Source organism: Ricinus communis, chromosome 5 (assembly GCF_019578655.1).
Source record: "Ricinus communis isolate WT05 ecotype wild-type chromosome 5, ASM1957865v1, whole genome shotgun sequence".
Classification (NCBI taxonomy): Eukaryota; Viridiplantae; Streptophyta; class Magnoliopsida; order Malpighiales; family Euphorbiaceae; genus Ricinus; species Ricinus communis.
In genome coordinates this window covers 139,383-161,867 of record NC_063260.1, presented here as the reverse complement: position 1 = coordinate 161,867, position 22,485 = coordinate 139,383, and the positions used below count along the sequence as shown (strand labels likewise).

At 30.1% G+C, this 22,485-nt stretch overlaps 2 protein-coding genes across 2 annotated transcripts; both read left to right on the top strand.

The window, feature by feature from the left end:
* The first annotated feature begins 795 nt into the window (after positions 1 to 795).
* LOC8273408 (protein LIGHT-DEPENDENT SHORT HYPOCOTYLS 10) lies at positions 796 to 4,797 on the top strand. Its single transcript, XM_002521540.4, has 2 exons — positions 796 to 1,970; positions 4,486 to 4,797. The coding sequence occupies exon 1, from the start codon at positions 1,415 to 1,417 to the stop codon at positions 1,937 to 1,939; it is 525 nt and encodes a 174-aa protein (XP_002521586.1). The 5' UTR covers positions 796 to 1,414; the 3' UTR covers positions 1,940 to 1,970; positions 4,486 to 4,797.
* An 11,555-nt stretch (positions 4,798 to 16,352) lies between these two features.
* LOC8273410 (polyamine oxidase 2) lies at positions 16,353 to 22,447 on the top strand. The gene is made up of 10 exons (XM_002521542.4): positions 16,353 to 16,839; positions 17,127 to 17,242; positions 17,586 to 17,674; positions 17,785 to 17,898; positions 18,981 to 19,068; positions 19,328 to 19,413; positions 19,515 to 19,617; positions 21,075 to 21,172; positions 21,341 to 21,770; positions 21,899 to 22,447. Exons 1-10 carry the CDS (start codon positions 16,797 to 16,799, stop codon positions 22,205 to 22,207), a joined length of 1,476 nt encoding a protein of 491 aa, XP_002521588.1. The 5' UTR covers positions 16,353 to 16,796; the 3' UTR covers positions 22,208 to 22,447.
* The last annotated feature ends 38 nt before the right edge of the window (positions 22,448 to 22,485 follow it).

Sequence of the window (22,485 nt, the reverse complement as noted above, 5' to 3'; positions counted from 1 at the left end):
TGCGTAAACAAAATTGACATAATTGGAAAGTGAGGAAAAAATTGAAAATTTATGCAAAGTTGAAGATAGATAGGATGATTTTAGGTTTTGGTATATGCGGCATTAACGAGAATTAATAGGTTTGATTCGTAATTAATAGAGAATCAAAAGGTAAGAATCGAAGAAGATCAAGATATTGTGTATCTTATACGAGGGACCCAGTTAAATTGTTGAGCTGTCATCTCCATCAAATTGACGTGCACCTCAGGTTTCTATCACTCTCAAAATCATGGCAAGTAAGAATTTAATTGTTACGTTCAAAATCATCCACATTAGGTTTTTAATGCCAAAACATAATCACATGCCAAACCTAATCTTTGTGTTTCTTCAGTAAAAGAGTGGCATATTTCAATATAAGTGGAAATGGTTGAAAACAAAAATAAGTTTTAAGTAATAATTTTGGTTCATGGCTAGCTTGCATGTCCCTATGCTGTTGCAAATTCATGCACCCAAAAAAATGGTAGGGAGGGATCATTTGTATTGGGAAGCATGTCATGATGCTTCTAAAAACCTGACATAATTTGTGATATAAAGTCATGGGTTGCGTCACTCTTGATTTTTAGGGTTTCTGTATTAAAATATACCAGCTTCTGTTGACAAGGACATAAAAAGAAAAAACAGCAGCGCGCGGCTTGTCTAAATTAATGGTGGATCTCATCCGCATCAATGCTTCCACTATTTGATCATTCCAGTCAAATAATATAGATAGCAGGATTACGAAACGCTTTGCTTACACCAATTACTCTGAAAGATGCCATATAATACGAATAGGAGTCACATCCCTTATGACAATGATGATTGTACATGCACTTGATAGTTTTCATTTCTGTCCATTTCAAGGAGGCGCTGGATAAAATTTGAGGTGAATATTACAGAAAAAGAAATAGTGAAGCTCAAGTGTTTTTTTTTTTTTTTTTTAAATTCCTTTAGCCCATGAATAATGAAGTGAGGTTAAGGGCAATCACAATGGTTATAGATTGTGGTGTATTTTTATATACATGATCTCAAAAACTAATGGCAAATTACGTTGACAAAATGACACACATTAATAATTGTATGTTTAGAGAGGAAAAATCGTATAGTTAGTGCCAAAATTGAAATAATAATAACAATAAAACAACGAAAAGAAAAGAAAAGAGAATAAAAATGAAAGATGTAGAAAAGAGGATAGAGAAAGCAACTGCATACGGCCCCATCCTATGTCTACTCATCACTAGTCCAATGATGTGAACTTCATCTTCCTCCCCAATCTCTCTTACCCTATTCTTTTCACCTCTCTATCACTCACTCGCTCTCCTCTCTCTCCAAAACACTCATTTATTCTTTCCGGAAAACCAAAATAATCTCTGCAAATATTCTTGGTGATCGAGAAACCATGTCGGGTGAAAGAGGAAAAGATTTAGCGGAAGGATCCAGTGAACTCCATCAGCAACACCAACCAGCTACTCCAAGCAGGTATGAATCCCAGAAAAGGAGGGACTGGAACACGTTTGGTCAGTACTTGAAGAATCAGAGGCCACCAGTACCACTTTCTCAATGCAATTGCAACCATGTTCTTGATTTCCTTCGATATCTTGATCAGTTTGGTAAGACTAAGGTTCATCTACAAGGCTGCATGTTTTATGGGCAACCTGAGCCCCCTGCTCCATGTACTTGTCCACTACGCCAAGCTTGGGGTAGCCTGGATGCTCTTATTGGTAGGCTTCGAGCTGCCTACGAAGAGAATGGAGGATCACCGGAGACAAACCCGTTTGCTAGTGGTGCCATTCGAGTTTTTCTTAGGGAGGTTAGGGATTGTCAAGCTAAGGCAAGAGGGATCCCATACAAGAAGAAGAAGAAGAAGCCTAGTCCAAGCAAGGGGAATATTGATGAATCAACCTCCGCCTTTCACTTCTCTTAGAGACCCATGGCTGTTCTGAATCTAATATATGGTAAAATTTTCTCTTGATTCTATTCTTATTCTTGCTAGATATATTATAAATTCTCGAGATCAAAGCTTAATTGGTTTGAGATAATACTATATTGTATTCACATAAGTACTGCTTATACTCAGTTCTTTCTCTTCTTTAATCTGCATTCAACCATCAATATTTGCTCAAGTACTTCAACAGGTGTGTATAATTTTCAAAATTATATACACATGATCAAGACCCAACCGCTAAACAAGTTCTTATTTTTTTCCATTTTCTATTTACATATAAGTTCCATACGTGGGCACTGAACCATCAATCTTTCAGCCAGATCTTCTCTTATTCTTGGAGATTTTTGAAAACGCAGCAAGAACCCTAATTTGCATATCCACTCAAGGAGTCTCAACTTAATGAAATTAATGAAACCCTAAAAAAATTGCATAATCACTTTAATTAGTGCCCTTTACTTTCAAGGGTATTTCTAAAGTAATGGTGACAACAGTAGGGCTAATTCTATAATAAATGCACGATTACAAAGACACATAGCAACATCATGCAAAAGCATTCCTGGCTATTTGTGGAGTCCAATTCTTTTTTATATATTATTTACATGTTAACTTTTCCCTATTTAGCTCTTTTAAGATTCTGAGGATTTTCTTCCCATGAGTGGTCAAGTGAGATATCAGACACTTTTCCATGTTAATAGAAATAAAATATGCAAAGGGAATAATGATTGATATCCCACATTACCACAAGTTTAAGGTTCCTTGCCAATACCTTACTTAAGTTAACAAATGTACATATGTTTGTGCATGATTTATCTGTGTGCCTCTTTTTTTGTTCTATAATTGTTATGAAATGCCATGGCTGTGAACCTCCAGGTTGCGGGAGAAACTAGATGCCAATTTAGTTATAAATTGATCGCTGTCTTCCTTCATTTATTCCACACAAGAAAAAAAAAAAAAAAACCATTCCAATCAATGCCCCACCAATTGCTTTTCTATAGTGCATAAGATCTTTGCAAGGGCAGTTTTGAAATTTGGGATATTGCACTTTGTACCTTGTTAGATTTTCATGTTGTCCAATATCAGATTTTGTGGGACAGTAAGGTTATTCTATTAGTTAATTTAATTCTAACATTTAGCCTTTGAATCTTGTATTTGTTTGGAAGTGAACTTTGTTGGTTAATAGATATATAGACCTCGAGTTTTATGCCTTTCCCACCCATATATATAATATATGTACCCTTTAGTTACATTTGTACATATCATTTCCCTATTCCTGTTAGATGCTGCTAACCCTACAATCTTAAATATTATGCAAGATTCAAATGAGGCTTCTTCCAGTTATATCCAAAAAAAGAATTAGAGAATTATAGAATACTAAAGATGACAGAAGAAATAACTGAGGAATATTCTAATATGTTACACAGTAGGTAATTTTGTAAAAGAGGAGAAGTACATAAATATAGAAAACAGAAAAAAGTAAACTTAGCTTTGAAATAACACTCTAATATTGATGGAGGAGTCCCCATAAGTATATGTATAAAAAAGAGAGTGGGGATTGAAGTAATATAGAGGGTGAATAGAATCTTCTTCAACTTTGTTTCAATATACATAAGAAACAAGTCTATTCCTAAATAAGGTTTCTAACTTCTACTAACATTTGATTTGATATGGACAGTTTTAAAGAATAATAATTAATGAAGGTCTACAATTATAATTTATATAGTTCCTGAATTGATTTCAATGATTAGGTATTTTGATTTATAAAATCCCTATACACATAATATTAGTCCTTAAAAACATCTATATTATAATATGATAGAAGCGGAAGCAGAAGCGATAGTAGATATTATGATGCATTATTTTGATGGGTCATTACAATTAATGGCGATTATTAGTTCACTCCGAAAAACTTCAAGACATAGATTAATATAAAATTTTCTGTAATGATGTTCTTCTGATATCGACATACATCTATATTCATTGTTCACCACAAAAGTGAAGAAAACATTGAAGCTATATAACCCAATTGGCTTCCCAGCTAGCAGACCACAAATTTAAAGAGACTTTCAGTTGTTGGATTTCGAGCTTATTGTCTTCAATCTGCTGTGTACACAACAACATATACAAATAATGTCATGACAACATGTATACTCATAATACAGTTCAAATGCTCAACAACATGTATACGATTTATGCATGTTGTAGAAAGAATAAATATCCCTCCATTTTGATCATTTCATACATTGATAGTTTATAATGATAATCAACTTCAAATTAAAGAACATTGAGTAATGATTCTTAAATCACTACGAGCATTATTTTTCATGTTAAGTTACATTTATTTATTTTTCACCTTTTTGCACATATGTAGTAATTTTTTCAATTTAACAGTATTTTTAGAAAAGATAATTCCAACCTTCATAGTCTTTATGGAACCATATACTGTAAAAGAGAGAAATGAAAGGTTTATACTGCATTACTGCATTGACTAAGCAGTTAAATATATATGTATATATATGTTCTCGCAGGATCTTCTTGTTCATGCATGTGGTGAGAGAACGAAGGAGAAAGAAATGGCAGAAGGGTGAATATTAATCTTGTGAAGTTGCAATTTTTCTACTGCTCAATAACTAGTATATATGATCAAGGGATGGAGCTGATTTCAAGAACTAATTCAGCCATGATAATGTTCTGATGAGTCTTCTCTTGTTTGTTATTTACCCTTTCTCGAATTTGAATGCTAGCTCTTCATTTGTAGATCAAACTTGTTCATATTCCTCCACTTTTATGCTTGCTGCCACTATTTTCAATAATAATATGAATGCAAGTATTAATATGTATTGTCCTCCCTTTAGCTCTTTTACCATTTCCTGATGCCTCTTTATATATATATATATATATAGTTACTAAAATCTCTATATCCTTGTCCAAAAGCGTATAAATGAGATAGTAAGGATTCTTTTTAGAGATAGTAAGAATCTCTTCTAGTTTAATTAATATTTTGAATTTGAATATCGAATATGAAGTTGCGTTAAAACTTTTGAGGAAGTGTTTTGCCATACGTAAAGATTTTATCTGATACGCTCTAGATTAACTCTCTCTATATATATATACCAAAACCTCTATATCCTCTTTGTCTTATATATGTGATTGTTGCTTTAATTATTAGTATTATTATTATTAGCAACTTCTTATCTCTTTTTTATGCTTAGCGTTATTGGGAAATAGAGATGCAGTTTCGTCCTAATAGTTTAGAGCTCACTCTAACTTATGTGATAAAATTGGAAGTTGGTGCATTTAATTAAATAAAATTTAAAGTTTATTATATAGTTAAAAGAATCTATTCCTATTAATTAAACCTTATTTCCGAAGAACTTAAATTTCCTGCAATAGTCGCTATATGAGTTTTGACTATTTATTCAATTCTATCCAGATTTTATTTAAACATGGAATCCAGCCTCATCAATCTCAAAATTCACTATTTTGAGCTTGATGTTTTAATTAAAAACATAGAAATCTAACTACTTGGTCTGGAATCAAAGGTCATTATTTCCCTCTACCTCACCGTATCTCTATTCCAAACCCTCAACTTACTTCAATGGTGGCTGGACTATCTGCAGCGCCAGTGTGTAAGCCATTCTACATCCTCTCAGATCCTATACTCACTTCTCACTTGTCCATCCAACCGTTTATTTCCTGGCGGTGGAAGAAACATTAGGAGCTCGAAGATTTGAAACAGAGCGTCGGAGTTGAGAATTCCATTGAGGAAGAGAATGAGAAAGTGAACTACCAGAACTTGACGCCACGAGTGGCCGAGAGATTGGGTAGGAAGATATCAGATTGGTTTTACTTTCTTTTCTCTTTCTTCTTTCTTCTTTCTTCTTTCTTTGTTTAACAATTTAAAATTGGATTGTTCATGTAATAGGATCAATGGATAAATTCCTTCGGCATAAATGTTCACTGCATTTTCTTTATAATTTACTTTTGATCTCTCTTAATAATACTTTTGGATATTTTAAACTAAATTTCAAGCTTCATGAAAGCTGCAAAACTTACACCTTTGTACGTTATCACCATTTTGTAAGCTCCAAAAATCTCGCTAACAACAAAATTTAAAACCATTTTCGCCAACTTTTAACCCTTCCTTTTCCAAATCAAATTTTAAGCTAAAATTATTAAACGGAGTTAATTTTTGACACACTAAAATTTTTATTTTTATATATGTACTTACATTTAATACATCAAATTCAAATTTACGTGTATATATATATATATATATTAATTTTTGAAATCTAAACTTTTTAATTTGTATACTTAATTTTGGACACACATAATTTTTATTTTTATTTATCTACTTACTTTTGACACATAGGATTCAAGTTTATATATGATTTTATAGTTTTTTCTATTAATTTATTAATTAATAAATTATATTTATAATTAAATATTCTCTAATATTAAGAAATAGTATATTAATTATATTTTAATATTATATTAACTAATAAATTAATTTTATAATTAGATAATTAGATAATAATTTTAATTTAAAAAAAAAGCTTAAATTATATTTTAATGTTATATTCAATATTCAATAATAAATTAATATTTTAATTATATAATAAAAAATTTATTTTAAAAATAGTATTTTAATTATATTGATATATAAATTTTTATAATATTAAAATAAATTTATAAATAATTTTTAAAATAGTTAATACTAAATGTGCTTTACAAAATTCAAAATTTTTTGTGGTGGTATATTATATTATTCTTAACATATGTGCAAAAAATTAAATTAAAATTCCTTGAAATGAATTTTTTAAGGGGGGTGTGATGGGTGTAACATAATACTGTCTCCTTCTGACAGACTTCAACATGCTTCTTAGCCTCTTTAAGGGAGTGCAGTATGCCTCACCCCCTCGGGGGGGCTGGGGGATTTTGAATGATGAAATGCTAAGTTGGGATTCAATAGCAATAAAGTTAATTTATGGCATTCTATTCTGAAAAATTAATAGCATAAATTCTCTTTATTTGGTATTGCTATTATTTCTTAAAATTTTACGTTTGTTCTACTTTAATATTATATCAATTAATAAATAATTTTTTATCAGGTAATCATACTAATTTTATTCTAAAAACTAGATATTAATTATATTTTAATATTATATTTACTGATAAATTAATTTTTTATTAACTAATAATTTTAGTTTTAAATCATAACATCTTAAATTATATTTGTAATATTATATTAAATTAATATTTGATTATATAATAAATTTTTAATTTTAAAAGATAGTAATATCAATTATATTGATATATTAGTTTATAGAATGTTAAAATTAATTAAATAACTTCTCAAATAATTTTTATATTATTACACTAATAAAATTTTAAAATTTTTTAAAAATTACGTATTATTTAAAAATAGTTAGTTTGCTATTTTTTAAAAAAATTAAAAAAATTATTAAATTATATTTATCAACTTGATTTTATAATTAACATAATAATAATTGTCGTGCAACACACAGATAAACGACTAGTATAATCAATTATTTCATTTTAAAACCGTGAGTCTCAATATTGAATTTCCTAAGATAGAAGCCAAAATATGCATTAGAAAGAATAGAATTAAATCAGAAATATGAAGAGTTAACTACACATTACTTGACTTTAATTAACTACCAGCAAATGTTATCTCAACTCAATAAATTCAAATACAAAGAATTCTGCTTTCAAACTTAGAAAACTTATATATTGAATTTTGAATAAAAAATAAAAAATAATTATATATTATCACTATTGATATTAATTAAAAAAGAAGTGACATCTATTTTTTTTTTTATGGACCGAAGCATAAAATAATAATCTATGAAAGTTGGATGGAGAAATACTTATTAAAACAACTTCTAATCAACAATAATAATTAGACTAAAATTGCCAAATAAATGCTTTTTCTTAAGAGTAATGCTATAAGAATCAACTTGATCCATGATAATAAGGATTAAATTAAGATTTCAAAATAAAATTTTATAATTATCCTTTTCATTAATCACTAATTATTTTTATTATATACCGATATGTATATTCTTACTTTTAATGAATTAATTTTTATATCACTCTTAACTTAATTTTTACCATAATATAAAATAAGTCATCATCTTATTCTTACTTTAAATTAATAAATAATATTTTTAAAATAAATCTACACTTTTATGTTGCTTATTATGGTATGATTATCATTATAATCTCTCTTTTTATTGATTTCACCTGGTATAGTCAATTCAATATGGATTTTACCATTAGATCAGAGTACTAAAAACAAAATGAATAAAGATTATAAAGGTTTTAATTGTATAATTTTTTTTCAATGGCAAAAGTTATATACAAAAATAAATGGGCTATTCACATTTAAATATAATTATGTAAAGGTTACTGTTGCTTAAAATAATATTTTAATATTTTATTTGTAATTTTACTTTTTAAGTTGTAAAGATTATATAATATTTTTAAGAAATAAAACAAAAATCAGTTGACCATTCTTATATTGTTTGATATTATGGTCATATAAAATCATTCACGTATTAAAGAGAACTCTAGCCCCAAGAATTCTCTTTTTATTTATTTTTTTGCTATCATCGGCAGCTTTTTTTATACTTCAATTCTTCATTTCTTATTTTTTGATTTTTTTCTCTAATCATTTTTTCCAATCACAATAAAATAATCAAATCATATTTTTATCTTATTTATATAAATTGCTTAGAATTTATAGAATTTGATTGCAAAAATCTCTTATAATTCTTTAGCAGTGAATTTGGATAAATAGATGACAAATAAAACATATATAGAAGAAAATCTCATGACTGTTAAAGTTTTCACATTCGGAGATAAATCAAAGTCTTCCAAAAGTGAAGATAGATTTATTTAGTTAAAAGTTCAATTAGAATCTTATTTTATATTTACTTTTCTTATTTGTTTGTTAATTTCATTTATTAAATATTATGAGTATTTTATTTTATCTTTTTATGGAAGTTTATTTGTCTTTTTCTGTGGAAGTTTGTTTGTCTGTTGTCATGAGAGTTGGAATGAGTTTGATTATGGTATTTAAAATATTAGACTCTTTTAAAGGCTCCGTCAAATGACAATAAAGTCAATTTATGGTTCAATATAACCATCAAATAGAATATATTTCTTATTGATGTGCCAAACATAGCCAATGTGCTATATAAAATTGTTCTGTCAACACAACTAATGAAGCTAAGAGGAAAAGCTAAACTTTATAACAAAATTAGTACGTATTTCTTGAATACAATCATGTTTTATGATCTATTAAAAGTTGTACTTATTAATTATTTGTAATGAAAAACTCATTTTGTTCCAAAAGAAAATCATTCACATATTATAGAATGGTCTTGGAACATGTAAATAATAGAATAGATTAAATTATTTGGGTGAAAATCTCTTTGCACATGAAGTTACATTATTACATAATGGTCACCCCTCTCTATTTATTTATTTATTTATGGTAATATATATTATAATTTCAAATTTCGAATAAATTTCAATTAACACATTAGATTTCTTATTAAACACAAAACCGAAAAGGAAAATAGAAACTTAAACAAGTAGATGAAAATTACTTTCCTTATAAAAATAAGATAAGCATTAATTAGAGAAAAATAGGAAAAGTTGAATTTTAATTAAAAAGTGCAATTCAAGTAATACTATATTATCTCTATTGATCCATATTGTGGATCAATTTGATCCTTTAAGTATTTCCTTTTTCTTTTTTTTTTTTTGAAATTTTTTTTTTAAATTATTATGATGTGTCTAAGTAAGTAATCGCAAGTGCACGAACCGTTTTTATAATAAAGTAGTAAATTTACCGCGAGGTTGATCTCTTAAGGAACTATGAGACCGGTTATTATATAGACTAATTATCAATACAAAATAATAAAAGTAAATTTAAACACTCTAAATCAGTATTTTTGAAAAAATAATATTTATAAAATAAATATAATAAACTATAAAATAAATATGCAATAATATGATGTATGAAAACTATATGCTAAAGGTAGTATTTAGCCTAGCCATTTACTTATTAATCCTCTTGTTTTACATTAAGTCTAAATCTAATAAATATATTAAGTCTAAATCTAATGAATGAGATGGTGATGTGTCTTTTCCTTTAATTACTCAAGTTAATAATGCAAAGATGGTGATGTATCTTTTCCAACATAGATTGAAGCAAAGATGGTGTCTCTAATACATTCAACCTAAATATTGTTATAACAATTATTATTATTGAATTAATATGATGGTTGACTAATAATAAACTAATAAAGGTATGAAAGTAAAGAAATCACTCATTAAATAAATAAATAATAAAGTTCATACATAAGTAAAAAGGTTAAACTAAATACTTATGGAAACTAGGCTAACATATTTAACCCAATGATCATGGTATTAAATAGAAAGATATAAAATAATACTAAAAATTAAAACTCTCTTTAAATTAAGAATCCTTCAAGTAGGAAGATAATTGGTCATCACTCTCCACTTCTTGAAAAACTCCTTAGATCTTAAAACAACAATGAAAACTAATGCTAAAGTATTTTTTTGGAAGAATTGTAGAAAAAATATTGGTGGACAGATGCAGGTGGGAGATGTAGCAGAGAGCATATATGAGAAAATCTCTCCTCCTCTTCTTAGAACTAGGTTTATAGATATATATATATATATATATATATATATATATATATATATATATATATATATATATATATATATATATATATATATATATAGAAGTCTTCCACCAAAATAAATCTATCTAAATATATGTCTATCTAATATATAAGATTATAGGTATCCTTATCTCCACCAAATATTATTCTTAATATAAATCATAATAATAATACAAAATAACTAAGAATGCCCCTGGACCATGTAAATTTTGCTAGCATAACAAATAGCAGATTCACGTATCTTAATCTTGAGTCTTGACATGAACATGTCCAATTTTGCTCTATATTTTCTTTTCTTAACTAATATTATTTGAAAATAGACAATTAAACTTAAATAAGGTATAAACACTTATTTTCATCGTGTTATAGATAGAAAATATATCATTAAAGCTCTAAAATACTATAAATATTTATATATAATTTGAGCCTATCCCACTATATGAATCATGTTAATAAAGTTTGATCCCAATTTAACTAGTAAATATTACTTTAATTTATGCATATACATACGAACAAAATCCTAATACTTATTTGATTTTAATATTCATGCCAATCTAATTATTAAATTTATAGTTTCACAAAATATAAGTGTTTAATGAAATAATTATCCTTAGATTATTTTAGCGTGAGTTCTATTTCTATAGCCATTAAAGAAAATTAAAGAATGTAAATCTTGATTAAATAAGGATTTGACCAATGGACTACTTAATAATGAAACTAATTACCCGGGTACTTACGACGAAGCAAATTCCCGTTAGAGCCTTTGAAATGTAACTACAGGATCACAAGTTCAATTGAAGTTTATGAAAAGAATAATATTACTTAATTTGATAAAATGTAATGTGCCTAAATCAAAAATAAAAAGAACCATAAGGATCTGTCCTATCCCATCATATGTATATATATATGTCTTTAAATTCTTATTTCAATGTCAACGACACTCTTTATTAACACTAATTTAAATTCCGACAGTAAACTTATAATATAGAATTTTGTTAGAGTATTATTCTAGCATTTCAGTATTATAAATCTATTTTTTTAATTATGAAAAATTAATCAATATTATTTTAAATAATTTACTAGTCTTTTCTACATCTTTCTACTATTTTAGATTATAAATGAATTTATATATAATTTTTAGATTATATAATTGTCAACTATTACTTATTAAAATTTTAAAATAAATATAGATTTTTTAGTAAATAAGGATAATATATTTTATTGATTAATAAAGAATTAATACATATAATTGACTAATGTAGTTAATGTGGTCAAATATAGTACTTACAAGTACACGAATCAAATAATAATGAATCTGTTAAAACACCCCTAAATTGATCTCTTAAGCTTATTATAGAAAAACTAATTATTAAATAAACAGCGCATATAAAAACATAGATCTAACATTTCATTAACAGTGTTATCAAGGGACAAAGCAGCATTAGGGACATAGGAACTCAACGATACATGAGGTGATGATGCGTAGGAAGGGGAATGAGAGGATGGGCTTAACATGGGGCTAGAACAATGAGGTTCCAGATTGCATGATGGTGGTTAGGTTGCAAGATCTAGGGCAGGCCCATGAGGAGAGCAGGTAGCAATGCACGAAGAGGCATGAACACTGCGCTGAGCCGTTCATAAGAACAAAAAGAATAATTAGGTGAAGGGAACACTTAGGCAGGATGGGGGTATTTAGACAGAGAGGACCTTTGAAATTATTAAGACTAAAAGATGGCTCCAGGATAAGAAGGGGACAAGAAGATATAGGATTATCATGAGCTATACGTGGTTGTAGGGGGTCATCATTAGTTATAGAAGATGAAACGCTATTTTTATTGGCCTCGTGGGGTTAATGAGGATGCGTGAACTGTCACCTGAGGTAGCACCAAGCCACCGGTTCTAGGATCATTGTCAGAAATTGAATCTTTCACAAAAGAAGAACTAGATATCCCATTAGCATGACTAAACTCAAACGGACACATCTGATCACTAGGACAAGTTAAACATGAACTTCCTAGAAAGGGTTCCTCAATTATTCTGACAACGAAAACGTCACCTGCAATATTAACCTTTCCCGTACCCATGATGAGTTCTGGCATAGATGTGATGACTAAAACCCGACCAGCTTCAAAAGAAAGCTTTTCGCTTATTGCACTATCCATGGACACAATAGATCCTCACAGACTTCTGATACCTGATAAAACTTGGAAGCACCTTGTGTTAAGTGGGACTCTTTCACATCTCAACTGAACAAGCCTTTTAGAGTAGGGGATAGAGGGATTCCATTGTTCAATAACTTCAAAGCAGAGCTTCAACCACTCCTTTTTGGTAGACACCCAAGCCTTTTTGTTATTTAGACTATCTAGGGTAATAAGGAAAAGGTTACCACTCGTACGCCTGCAAGAATAACCCTTTGGTTTATCTAGGAAATGAGAGGCTTGAATCGGCATCTCGTAATGATTTAGACTTGACAAACCCTATAAAACTCTTTTTGAGTCGTTCTTCATTTTCACCCAGGTTTTTGAATATGAGTCGGACATGGACAGTATGAAGTTGTTCTATCTTAGCAGTCCTACCATAGACCATATCAACATCAGATCTATTATCCTCGACTTTACATGGAATGTCTTCGAACAGCATCCCGAGACACATCAACCACTTCCTTTGAAGATTCATATAGAATGTTCTTACTATATTTAGCAAAGGATATTAAGATCGATAATGCCTCATCCAAACACCATCAAAGATACTGATAATATCCTCGCTAAAGCCATCTTCAGGAATGCAAACAAATTCGAAGTCCTTCTCAGACTTGCTAAGCTTCCTTGCAATAAAAGCCTAACCTATGACATAGACCAAAGGTGGGCCAGGAAAGGGGAGGTTATTTATGAAAAAGGTTAATATAGAAGGGAGAGATGAGGTGTTTAAGGTAGTAGTGATGATCGGAGTACAGTAGCATGCAGCTGGGAAGGATGCTGGGGAAGGGAAAGGATAGGGAGAGCCATTTCTCCACCGTCTAATAATAAATCCTAAAATATCTCCAAGTAATTAATGGAATAATCTCCGATACAGTAAATAAGTGACCATAAAACATCATATTATGTCATTTTCTGTGTATTTTGCTTCATAAATCCCTTTCTTAACTAATATCATATGAAATTGTATATATCCATATTTTGACCAAATGATACATAGAAAATATATCAGTAAAACCTAATAACTATGTATAATTTAGACTTATCGGTAGTAGTATGTTAATAAGTTATTAGAATTAAAATAATACTCTCAAAGAAGTAGATGAAGTTTGTGAATTAAAAAGGTTACTTACTCGAACGACTTCAACTAGTTGACCAGCCGCTCATCAACTCAAGAACTATTTCACTTTTTAACCAATAGCTGTTTGGTTTCACTTTAAAATGAATGTTTAGGTTTTAATTGTAATTCTCCTTCTGCAACGAAACGTAACCGTCTCTATCTTTTCTTGTTGTAAGGAGAATTTCCTTAATAAAAAAGGTAATAAACCGTTGAATAAAGAAATTCAATAGGATCAAATATAATTATCTTCATCAATGTGTATGGAAAGAGATTTTAAAGAATTTAAAAGGAATAATCATTAGATTAGAATTTTAACTCAGCCCTCCTGCCAATGCTCTCGACCAACCTAATTCATTATGTGATCTTTCCAAGTGAAAAGGATCCCTTTATGGATTACCTAATCAAACTTCTCCCTATATCCTTACAAGTTTCAGATAAATTTCTTTATTGGTACTAAATTTTCAAACATTCTATCTAATTGGTACTGCTATTCTTTTTCTTTTTAGTACCCATACTTTTATTTTGTTTCAATTTAAAGTATCCAAATTTCTTTTTAAAATAATTCATATTAGGTTGTCTGTATTATTACTTTTTTTTTCTTTTGGATTTAGGTGCTTGTACTTTCATTTGGAAAAATATTGAGTCCTTGTATTTTTATTTTCGTTATATTTAAGTCATTTTTTAATGGTAGTTAGGAACGTGTATTACACGCGACGTTAATGTGCGTAGAAATAACTTTTAAATTTTCTATACTAAATTTTATATTTTTATTTTATGAGATTGAGTCTCTATACTTTTATTTGTATAATATTAAACTCCTGTACTTTTATTTTGTTGACATTAACCCCCTGATATGTATTATTTAAATTTGGAAATATTTAGCCTCATGTATTATTATTATTATTTTTGGATTAGGTCCTTGTAGTTTTTCAGTCAGTGACATTGACTTCTTTTACTTTTATTTTCGTAAAATTTAAGTTATTTTTTAATGGTAGTTAGGAGCATGTATTACACGCGTCATTAACGCATGTAAAAAATAAAAGTATCACAAAATAAAAAAATGATAAGAATTTATTGTAATTTAGGTTTAAACTATATTTTCATTTTAATATTAAGCTATTACTTTAATTGGAATGATACCACTTCATTTTAATATATTTAAATTAAAAATCCTTATTTGTTAGATTAAATCAATTATATTAATTAAGATATAGTGTTTTAATTAATGAAAATAAGAGATGAACTAATAGAAAGAAAGACATAATCTATTTATAAAAAGATAAATATAAAAATTGTAATTTTTAAAAATAATAAAAAAGACTAAGACAAATTTTAAAATATTTATTATAAATAAATTTTTAAAATTTGTTTATTATTACATAACTCAAAAATAAATTTTTTATTTATAATTCTTAAATAAAGTACATAATTTAATAAAATTACTAAACTAAACTATTGAACTAAGTTTTTAACCAATTTTTAAATAATTTTAGTGTGTTAAAGTAAAAAAAAATCAAGAAATTAAGGATTTAATTAGTTAAAAATTAAGATATAAAGATTTGATTAGTAAAATTAAAAGTATAAAGACCCAATGACACAATTTGTACATTAATATATTCTGTTAGAAAAGAATTTAAATTTATGAAAATAAAAATATAAAAACTCAATATTACTATAAAAAAATATAAGGATCTAATTCAAAAAAAAAATAAAGATATAGAAGACTAAATATAGATTATTCTTCTTTTACATTTATTTTTGTTGACCAGCTATTATAAATATAATATTTCTAATAGATTTGCCACGTCATTAATATTAACCCATGAATAATTTATACTACTAATTATATAAGAGTTATTTTTTAAATATCTATAGCTTAGAAAAAATTTAAAAATTAGTCTCATATTTAATATAATAAATAATTAACAAAATGACTAATCAATTAAAAATATTATATTTTTGATGATGCTGGAAATAAAAAAAAGATGAAAGAAGTGATAGATCCCCTGAACCCAAACAGAAAATATTAAATTGAGATGATGCAATTTATTTATTAATTTTTCTTTTTCTTAATGTCAACATCCAACTATTGTTCCTTTTCTTCCTCCCACTTTCTTTTTCTCTGGTTTATCATTTGTACGAAACCACACCCAGACGATGCGTTGCGTCCAACTTAGCAACTGTCCTAAAACGAGTCGAAAAAGGAGAAAAAAGAAAAACGTGAACGAAACGTGTCTCGCAGCAGTTGGCGAGTAGGCTTAAAATATACGTATAAGCGAGTACCGACTTTCAGTTGGGTATGGCCCAAACGACTCTATAAATGCTGAACCCAAAAGGAAAGCTAGATTTCACCAAAAGACAGCTCTCCCTCCCCCCCAAACAAAAAGACCCACTCTCCTTCTCCTTCTTCTTACAGGGGTCCTGAAATTCTTCTCTCTTCTCCTAACCAGTTCTTGCCCTTGAAGCCGAAGGAGATCCATCTTGTGCGATCGAGTTGGTTGGATTGGTTGAATTGGTAAATAGGAACTGGAACGAGGGGTAGAATTGGAAAGAAGGGAGTATCTGCATGAACTGGTTGGGAAAGCTGGGTTACTATTTCCTGTCCTCCAATTCGAACCATTTCTTAACGCAATTGTTAATATTTTTTCTTCATTACTCTCCTCAATCATTTCCATCTTTTTGTAATTTTTTTCATTTTAAAGCTATAAATTCCTTATTAATTACCCATAATCTCAATCCTAATTTAATTTCTAACCTTAATCCCCGATTCTCATTCAATCATGGAGTCTGGACTCAGGAGTAATCGATCTCAATTGCGTAGAGGTTTGTGTGATTTTAATTCATGTGTCGGTGGCTCTATTATTGGTTTTTTTTTTTTTTTTGGCTTCTACTTTATGTCAATTTCAATCCTCTGCCAACAGTAATTCATTATTGGGACACTTAACACTAATAACTTATGTACATTTATTTGTCAGAGTGCTGAGGTTTTGTTCTTCATTTAATGAGTTTAATTGCTAATTTGATTAAATATTTATCTGTAGCAAAAATATCTATCTGTTACTCTTTGCTTATAAATTGATTAAAAATTGAGTAAAAGCTTATGGGCTCAGGTCTTTGTTTTTCTGATGCTGAGAGAAGGGAAGCATCGTCACGATCAGTGATTGTGATAGGTGGTGGTATGGCTGGTATTGCAGCTGCTCGTGCTCTTTATGATGCTTCATTTCAGGTATCTTTAAATTTTTCCTGTCAGCATTGGTATTACGATATTCAACTATAATAAGGTGCTAGTTTGTTTGTCACTCATTTTAACCTTTAGACAGTGACAAGTGTGGGTTGTTTTGTTTTGTTTGAATGGGTTTTTTCACATCTATGCATTGACCATGCAACATTGTGCAAATAAGCAATATGCAATACTTTGGTCTTCTGCCTGTTTCCCTGGGATTTTGGCATATTATGTTCATTTTTTTATTATTTACGTTGTAAGACATCTCTTTTGGCTGTTATGAATTTATCAAATCTTCATACTGGATTGATCTTTAAGGTGCTTTATCTGATGATTTTTCTGTCAGGTTGTATTGTTGGAATCTCGGGACAGACTTGGTGGTCGAGTTCACACCAATTACTCATTTGGTTTTCCTGTTGACTTGGGTGCATCATGGTAAATTTCTTTCTTTTTTTTCCTTTTCTTTAAGTATGCTGAGAAAATTAGTGCTTTTTTTTCTTCTTCATTTGAAGTTCTTTTATAATGCATTAGTGATTCTTTTCTAGGTTGCACGGTGTTGGTCCAGAGAATCCCTTGGCCCCTTTGATTGGAAGGCTGGGACTACCCTTGTACCGAACTAGTGGCGATAATTCTGTGTTGTATGATCATGATCTTGAAAGGTAAAATAGTTGCCACTTTATGTTTTATGGTTTTTGTTTGATGTTTGAAATTATTGTTATCGACTTGCTTGAATGAAACATATGAAAGTTTTTCCAAAATTAAGTTTCTACTTCACCATATTCATAAAGTAGTGAACATAAATTTCAGATACAATTGTGTTCAAACCTGGCTTCAAAATCAAAAGGTGAAATAATTATTCATTTGAAAACTCTTTGGCTTCATGTCTAAGATTCAGTTGGGTCATGCCTAGAATTTTGTTGATGTTACATTTAGGCTTGGAATTTCATTCTTAGCTTGCAAAACCCTAAACACTAGAGTTCGTGGAAGTTCTCTTTAACCAATTTTCATATCTATGGAAGATAAATTACCGCAAGCATGCAAATACAAAGTAATCTGTAAATATTGAACTAAACCTTGAACGCGCAAGTACTAGAGCTCCTAACTGTTATGTGAGAGACTTGACCTGAGGATTAAATACTGCACCTGCGCAGAGAGTATTAGAAAAATATCAAACAAGAAATGGGACTTGAAATGAATTGTAGAATGCAAAAGCTCCTTCTCTCTGGCAAAGCTGATAGTCACTAAAATGCACTTGAATCCTAAAAATGAAAAATGCTGGACCTTTAAAATTTAAATAAATTTAAATATATGCATTCTGCAAAGTTAAGAAGGTATACAATTTTCCAAATAAGCCCCATGTGAATTCTAGAGCATTATTCTATATCATGCTAGTATTTAAACTTGCTTTAAATTTATTTATCTATTTATTTTTATTATCTTGATGCTCGAGTCATTCTGCTTTTTTACTAAAACTGGATATTGAGGTTTAAAATGTTGGAGCAAGACCATCTGATTCATCAGGTTATGTCCTTGGCATCAAGTTATGTTGAGGTTTAGAATTTTATGTACACGTGCATCTATAAAATTTACTTAAAATGATTTGGCTATAATGAAAAAACACACGAGGATTATTATTATATTAGGGCCCTTGATTTGTTTTCAATTGATCTAAATTTCTAATTTCAAAAACATGGATGATAATTGTGATGTTTAAGTTCTAAACTTGTTAATGTCTGTGCAGCTATGCTCTCTTTGACATGGATGGTAATCAGGTTCCTCAGGAATTGGTCTCCGAGGTTGGAGAAACTTTTGAGATTATTCTAAAAGAGGCAAGTCTTCTTTTATTCCTTCATGTGTGTGCTTTATCTTCCACTATAATTTTATACAGGATTCAACAGCATCTTCCTGTCTCCAATAATTTATTTCCTTTTTCTTAAAAAAATTAATATATTTTGTAATTTTTTGTTTGTGTTGTGTTTCTTTCACAGTCAATTAGATCTTTGCCATTCTTTTATACTTGTGGAAAAGTATTTTTCTTTTTTTTGGTTATTGGCAATTCTAAGTTTTTATTCACGTCCTTGAATGCAGACAGAAAAAGTAAGACAAGAATATAGCGAAGACATGTCCATATCCAATGCATTTTCAATTGTTTTTGAAAGGAGACCAGAACTAAGGTTTGATAAGAGAAGTAGCACATTCAAATATCTGTTTTTAGTACTTCATATGAAATGTTCATGAGGAAATGGGTTTGGATGATATCAATTTTAATGTGCAGGCTGGAGGGACTCGCTCATAAGGTGCTTCAATGGTACTTATGCAGAATGGAAGGATGGTTTGCTGCGGATGCCGATACCATTTCCTTAAAGTGCTGGGATCAGGTAACTTGTTGCCAACCAACAATTTAGAATTCTATAAATCCATGGCCATATGCTGGTTTTTTTAGAGTATTTGTTAACAAACAACATTTTGTATTGGAGATGGGCCCAAGGCAAGTGTCTAACATAACAGTTTTATCTTAGCACTAATCCAATATTTTTCTCAGAAACTTAAATTGACTTTACTGAGTGAGTTTTATATCCCTAAGGCATAATGCCAATTAAATTCAATGACTCGTTCTTTTATGGCTAGCCATCTGGTGTTGTAGTAGGGGTTGGTGGGTAGCTGATATGGCAGAACCCCGTACAGAAATATTAATGTCGTAACCAATGATAACCAAATTTATATCTACTATACTTTACAGCGCCACCCATCGTTGAGACATCTATTCTGCCATTTATTACTTGGTTATGAATGATAATATTGAATTTATTTGGCTCTAATGTTATACCAAAACAAGCTTTGATTACCAAATCTTACTGATATAATACAACCCCAGTTTGTCTAGCTGAAATAATATATACTGATCCAATACAAACCCAGTTCTTCTAGCTGAAATAAAATTTACTGATCCAATACAAACCCAGTCCTTTGAGCTGAAATAATATAATTTGGTTTAAGTTGGTTTGTTTAATTTGATCATTTTATCAGGCTTTTGCTTTTCTGCCCAAAAACAAATGAATACTTCTATTTGAGCTTCAAAATAAAAATAGAAATTATAAGCACATTCATTAAGAATTAAGTTTAAATCATAATTTGGCTATCTGGGTTTTGAAAGCTTCCAAACAAAATGAACTGAATTTTACAAACCTGATGAAATTAAATGAGACTTATTGGTCAATTCAGTAATTAAGTATAAATTAAATGATGCTAATCCTTGTCAATATCTTGAAATGGTATCTGGGTCGAATTTTACTGATTATGATCATGCAACATCTCTGTCCTATATGTGCCCTTTTCACTTCTAAGTTTATTTTCAGCCTCCAGTGCTAGACAAATACTAAATAATATTACAGCTTATTTTCATTGATAGTGAAGGCTCAAATGGTACTAGTTATATCTGATAGAGTATGAGCATAAATATCTTTTGTTACTGGGTTATCTTCAGTCATAACATGAATTAAAAATTGAACTTATTGAATTCTAAGATATGTGATTGGTGTTTTTGTGTGTGTATGCACACACAATGTTAAAATTCGTTGAAATACATTTTGTTCAAGAGTGCCAGACAACACTTTTAATTGCATCATATTTGGAATTAAACAACCCTATACCTAATTGCTGTTAGAAACTGCATCTCAGTTGATTCTATCTGTTCAGAAATGTCTCATTTCTTTATTTTATTGATGTATTCTAATAATTTTTCATGTTACAGGAGCTTAAGAGTTGTTCTTTTTGCTAGCTATTAGTAGGGTTTGTTTACAACTGCCTATTTGATAACATTGGACAATTATTGCAGGAAGAACTTCTTCCAGGTGGGCACGGGCTTATGGTGAGGGGCTATCTTCCTGTTATAAACACTCTTGCTAAAGGACTTGATATCCGGTTGGGCCACAGGTAATGTCCATGATATCTATTTGTCATATTTTCTCGTCTATTTTGCTTGATACTTGTATGACAGATGTGTATGCATGCCCACATAACATCTTGCATGTGGTTGTTTACTTTTGCGGGTTAGTTTGCCTAAGACCTAGTAATCTTAAGATCCCCTGTTTTCTTTTCTAGAGTAACAAAAATCGTTAGGCGTCATAATGGTGTGAAGGTAACAACTGAAGATGGGAGGACATTTATGGCAGATGCTGCTGTCATTGCTGTTCCTCTTGGAGTGCTCAAATCAAGGACCATAACTTTTGAACCTAGACTTCCAGATTGGAAGGAAGAAGCGATTAAGGATCTTGGAGTGGGAATTGAGAATAAGATTGTGTTGCACTTTGACAAGGTGTTCTGGCCAAATGTGGAGTTCTTGGGAGTCGTTTCAGAGACATCATATGGCTGCAGCTACTTCCTAAATCTTCACAAGGCTACTGGTCATTCTGTTCTTGTCTATATGCCAGCCGGACAGCTTGCCAAAGACATTGAGAAAATGTCTGATGAAGCAGCTGCCAATTTTGCTTTCATGCAACTCAAGAAGATTCTACCTGAAGCCTCTGACCCGGTAATTTAAATTCTAATTATGGTTTTGCAGCCTTTCTTTCAATTCATTAGTCATAGGAATCTTTTAGAGCTTTTTGGTACTTGCTAGGAGTCTTATAATTTTAACACCTCATTTTTTTCGAAGTGCAGATTCAGTATCTTGTTTCTCGATGGGGCTCAGACGTTAACTCACTTGGTTCCTATAGCTATGATACAGTAGGCAAACCCCATGATCTGTATGAGAGGCTAAGGGTACCAGTGGATAACCTATTCTTTGCAGGAGAGGCGACAAGTGCAAGCTACCCAGGGTCGGTGCATGGTGCATTCTCGACTGGACTGATGGCTGCAGAAGATTGCAGGATGCGTGTTTTGGAGCGCTATGGGGAGTTAGACTTGTTCCAGCCAGTCATGGGCGAGGAGGCGGCAGTATCTGTCCCACTTCTCATCTCCCGTATGTGATTCTGGGGTGGGGGTAGTGTTAAGGTAATTTTAAGTACGTGGATTTGTTAGCATGGGATCTGGGGTTGACACGGTGTTGCATCATTGCCATTGGGAGTGAGCAATTAATGTGTAGTCTTTCCTGTGTTGTAGTATAGTATATATGTACGTAATAGAGTCTGGCCTTGGTGTGATGCTGAATTGCTGATTTTGTTATAAGACTGGCCTTTACATAAAACTGAACAGAACCTTCCCTACTCATTTATTTTCACTTTTTTATGTTAATGGTTATGTTGGGA

Excerpts from the sequence above, each read along its gene's own strand:
- LOC8273408 (XM_002521540.4), top strand. The coding sequence starts at position 1,415 with ATGTCGGGTGAAAGAGGAAAAGATTTAGCGGAAGGATCCAGTGAACTC.
- LOC8273410 (XM_002521542.4), top strand. The coding sequence starts at position 16,797 with ATGGAGTCTGGACTCAGGAGTAATCGATCTCAATTGCGTAGAG. Across the intron at positions 17,243-17,585 it reads TTTATGATGCTTCATTTCAG|GTTGTATTGTTGGAATCTCG; the intron begins GTATCTTTAAAT and ends TTTTTCTGTCAG. Across the intron at positions 21,771-21,898 it reads TACCTGAAGCCTCTGACCCG|ATTCAGTATCTTGTTTCTCG; the intron begins GTAATTTAAATT and ends TTCGAAGTGCAG.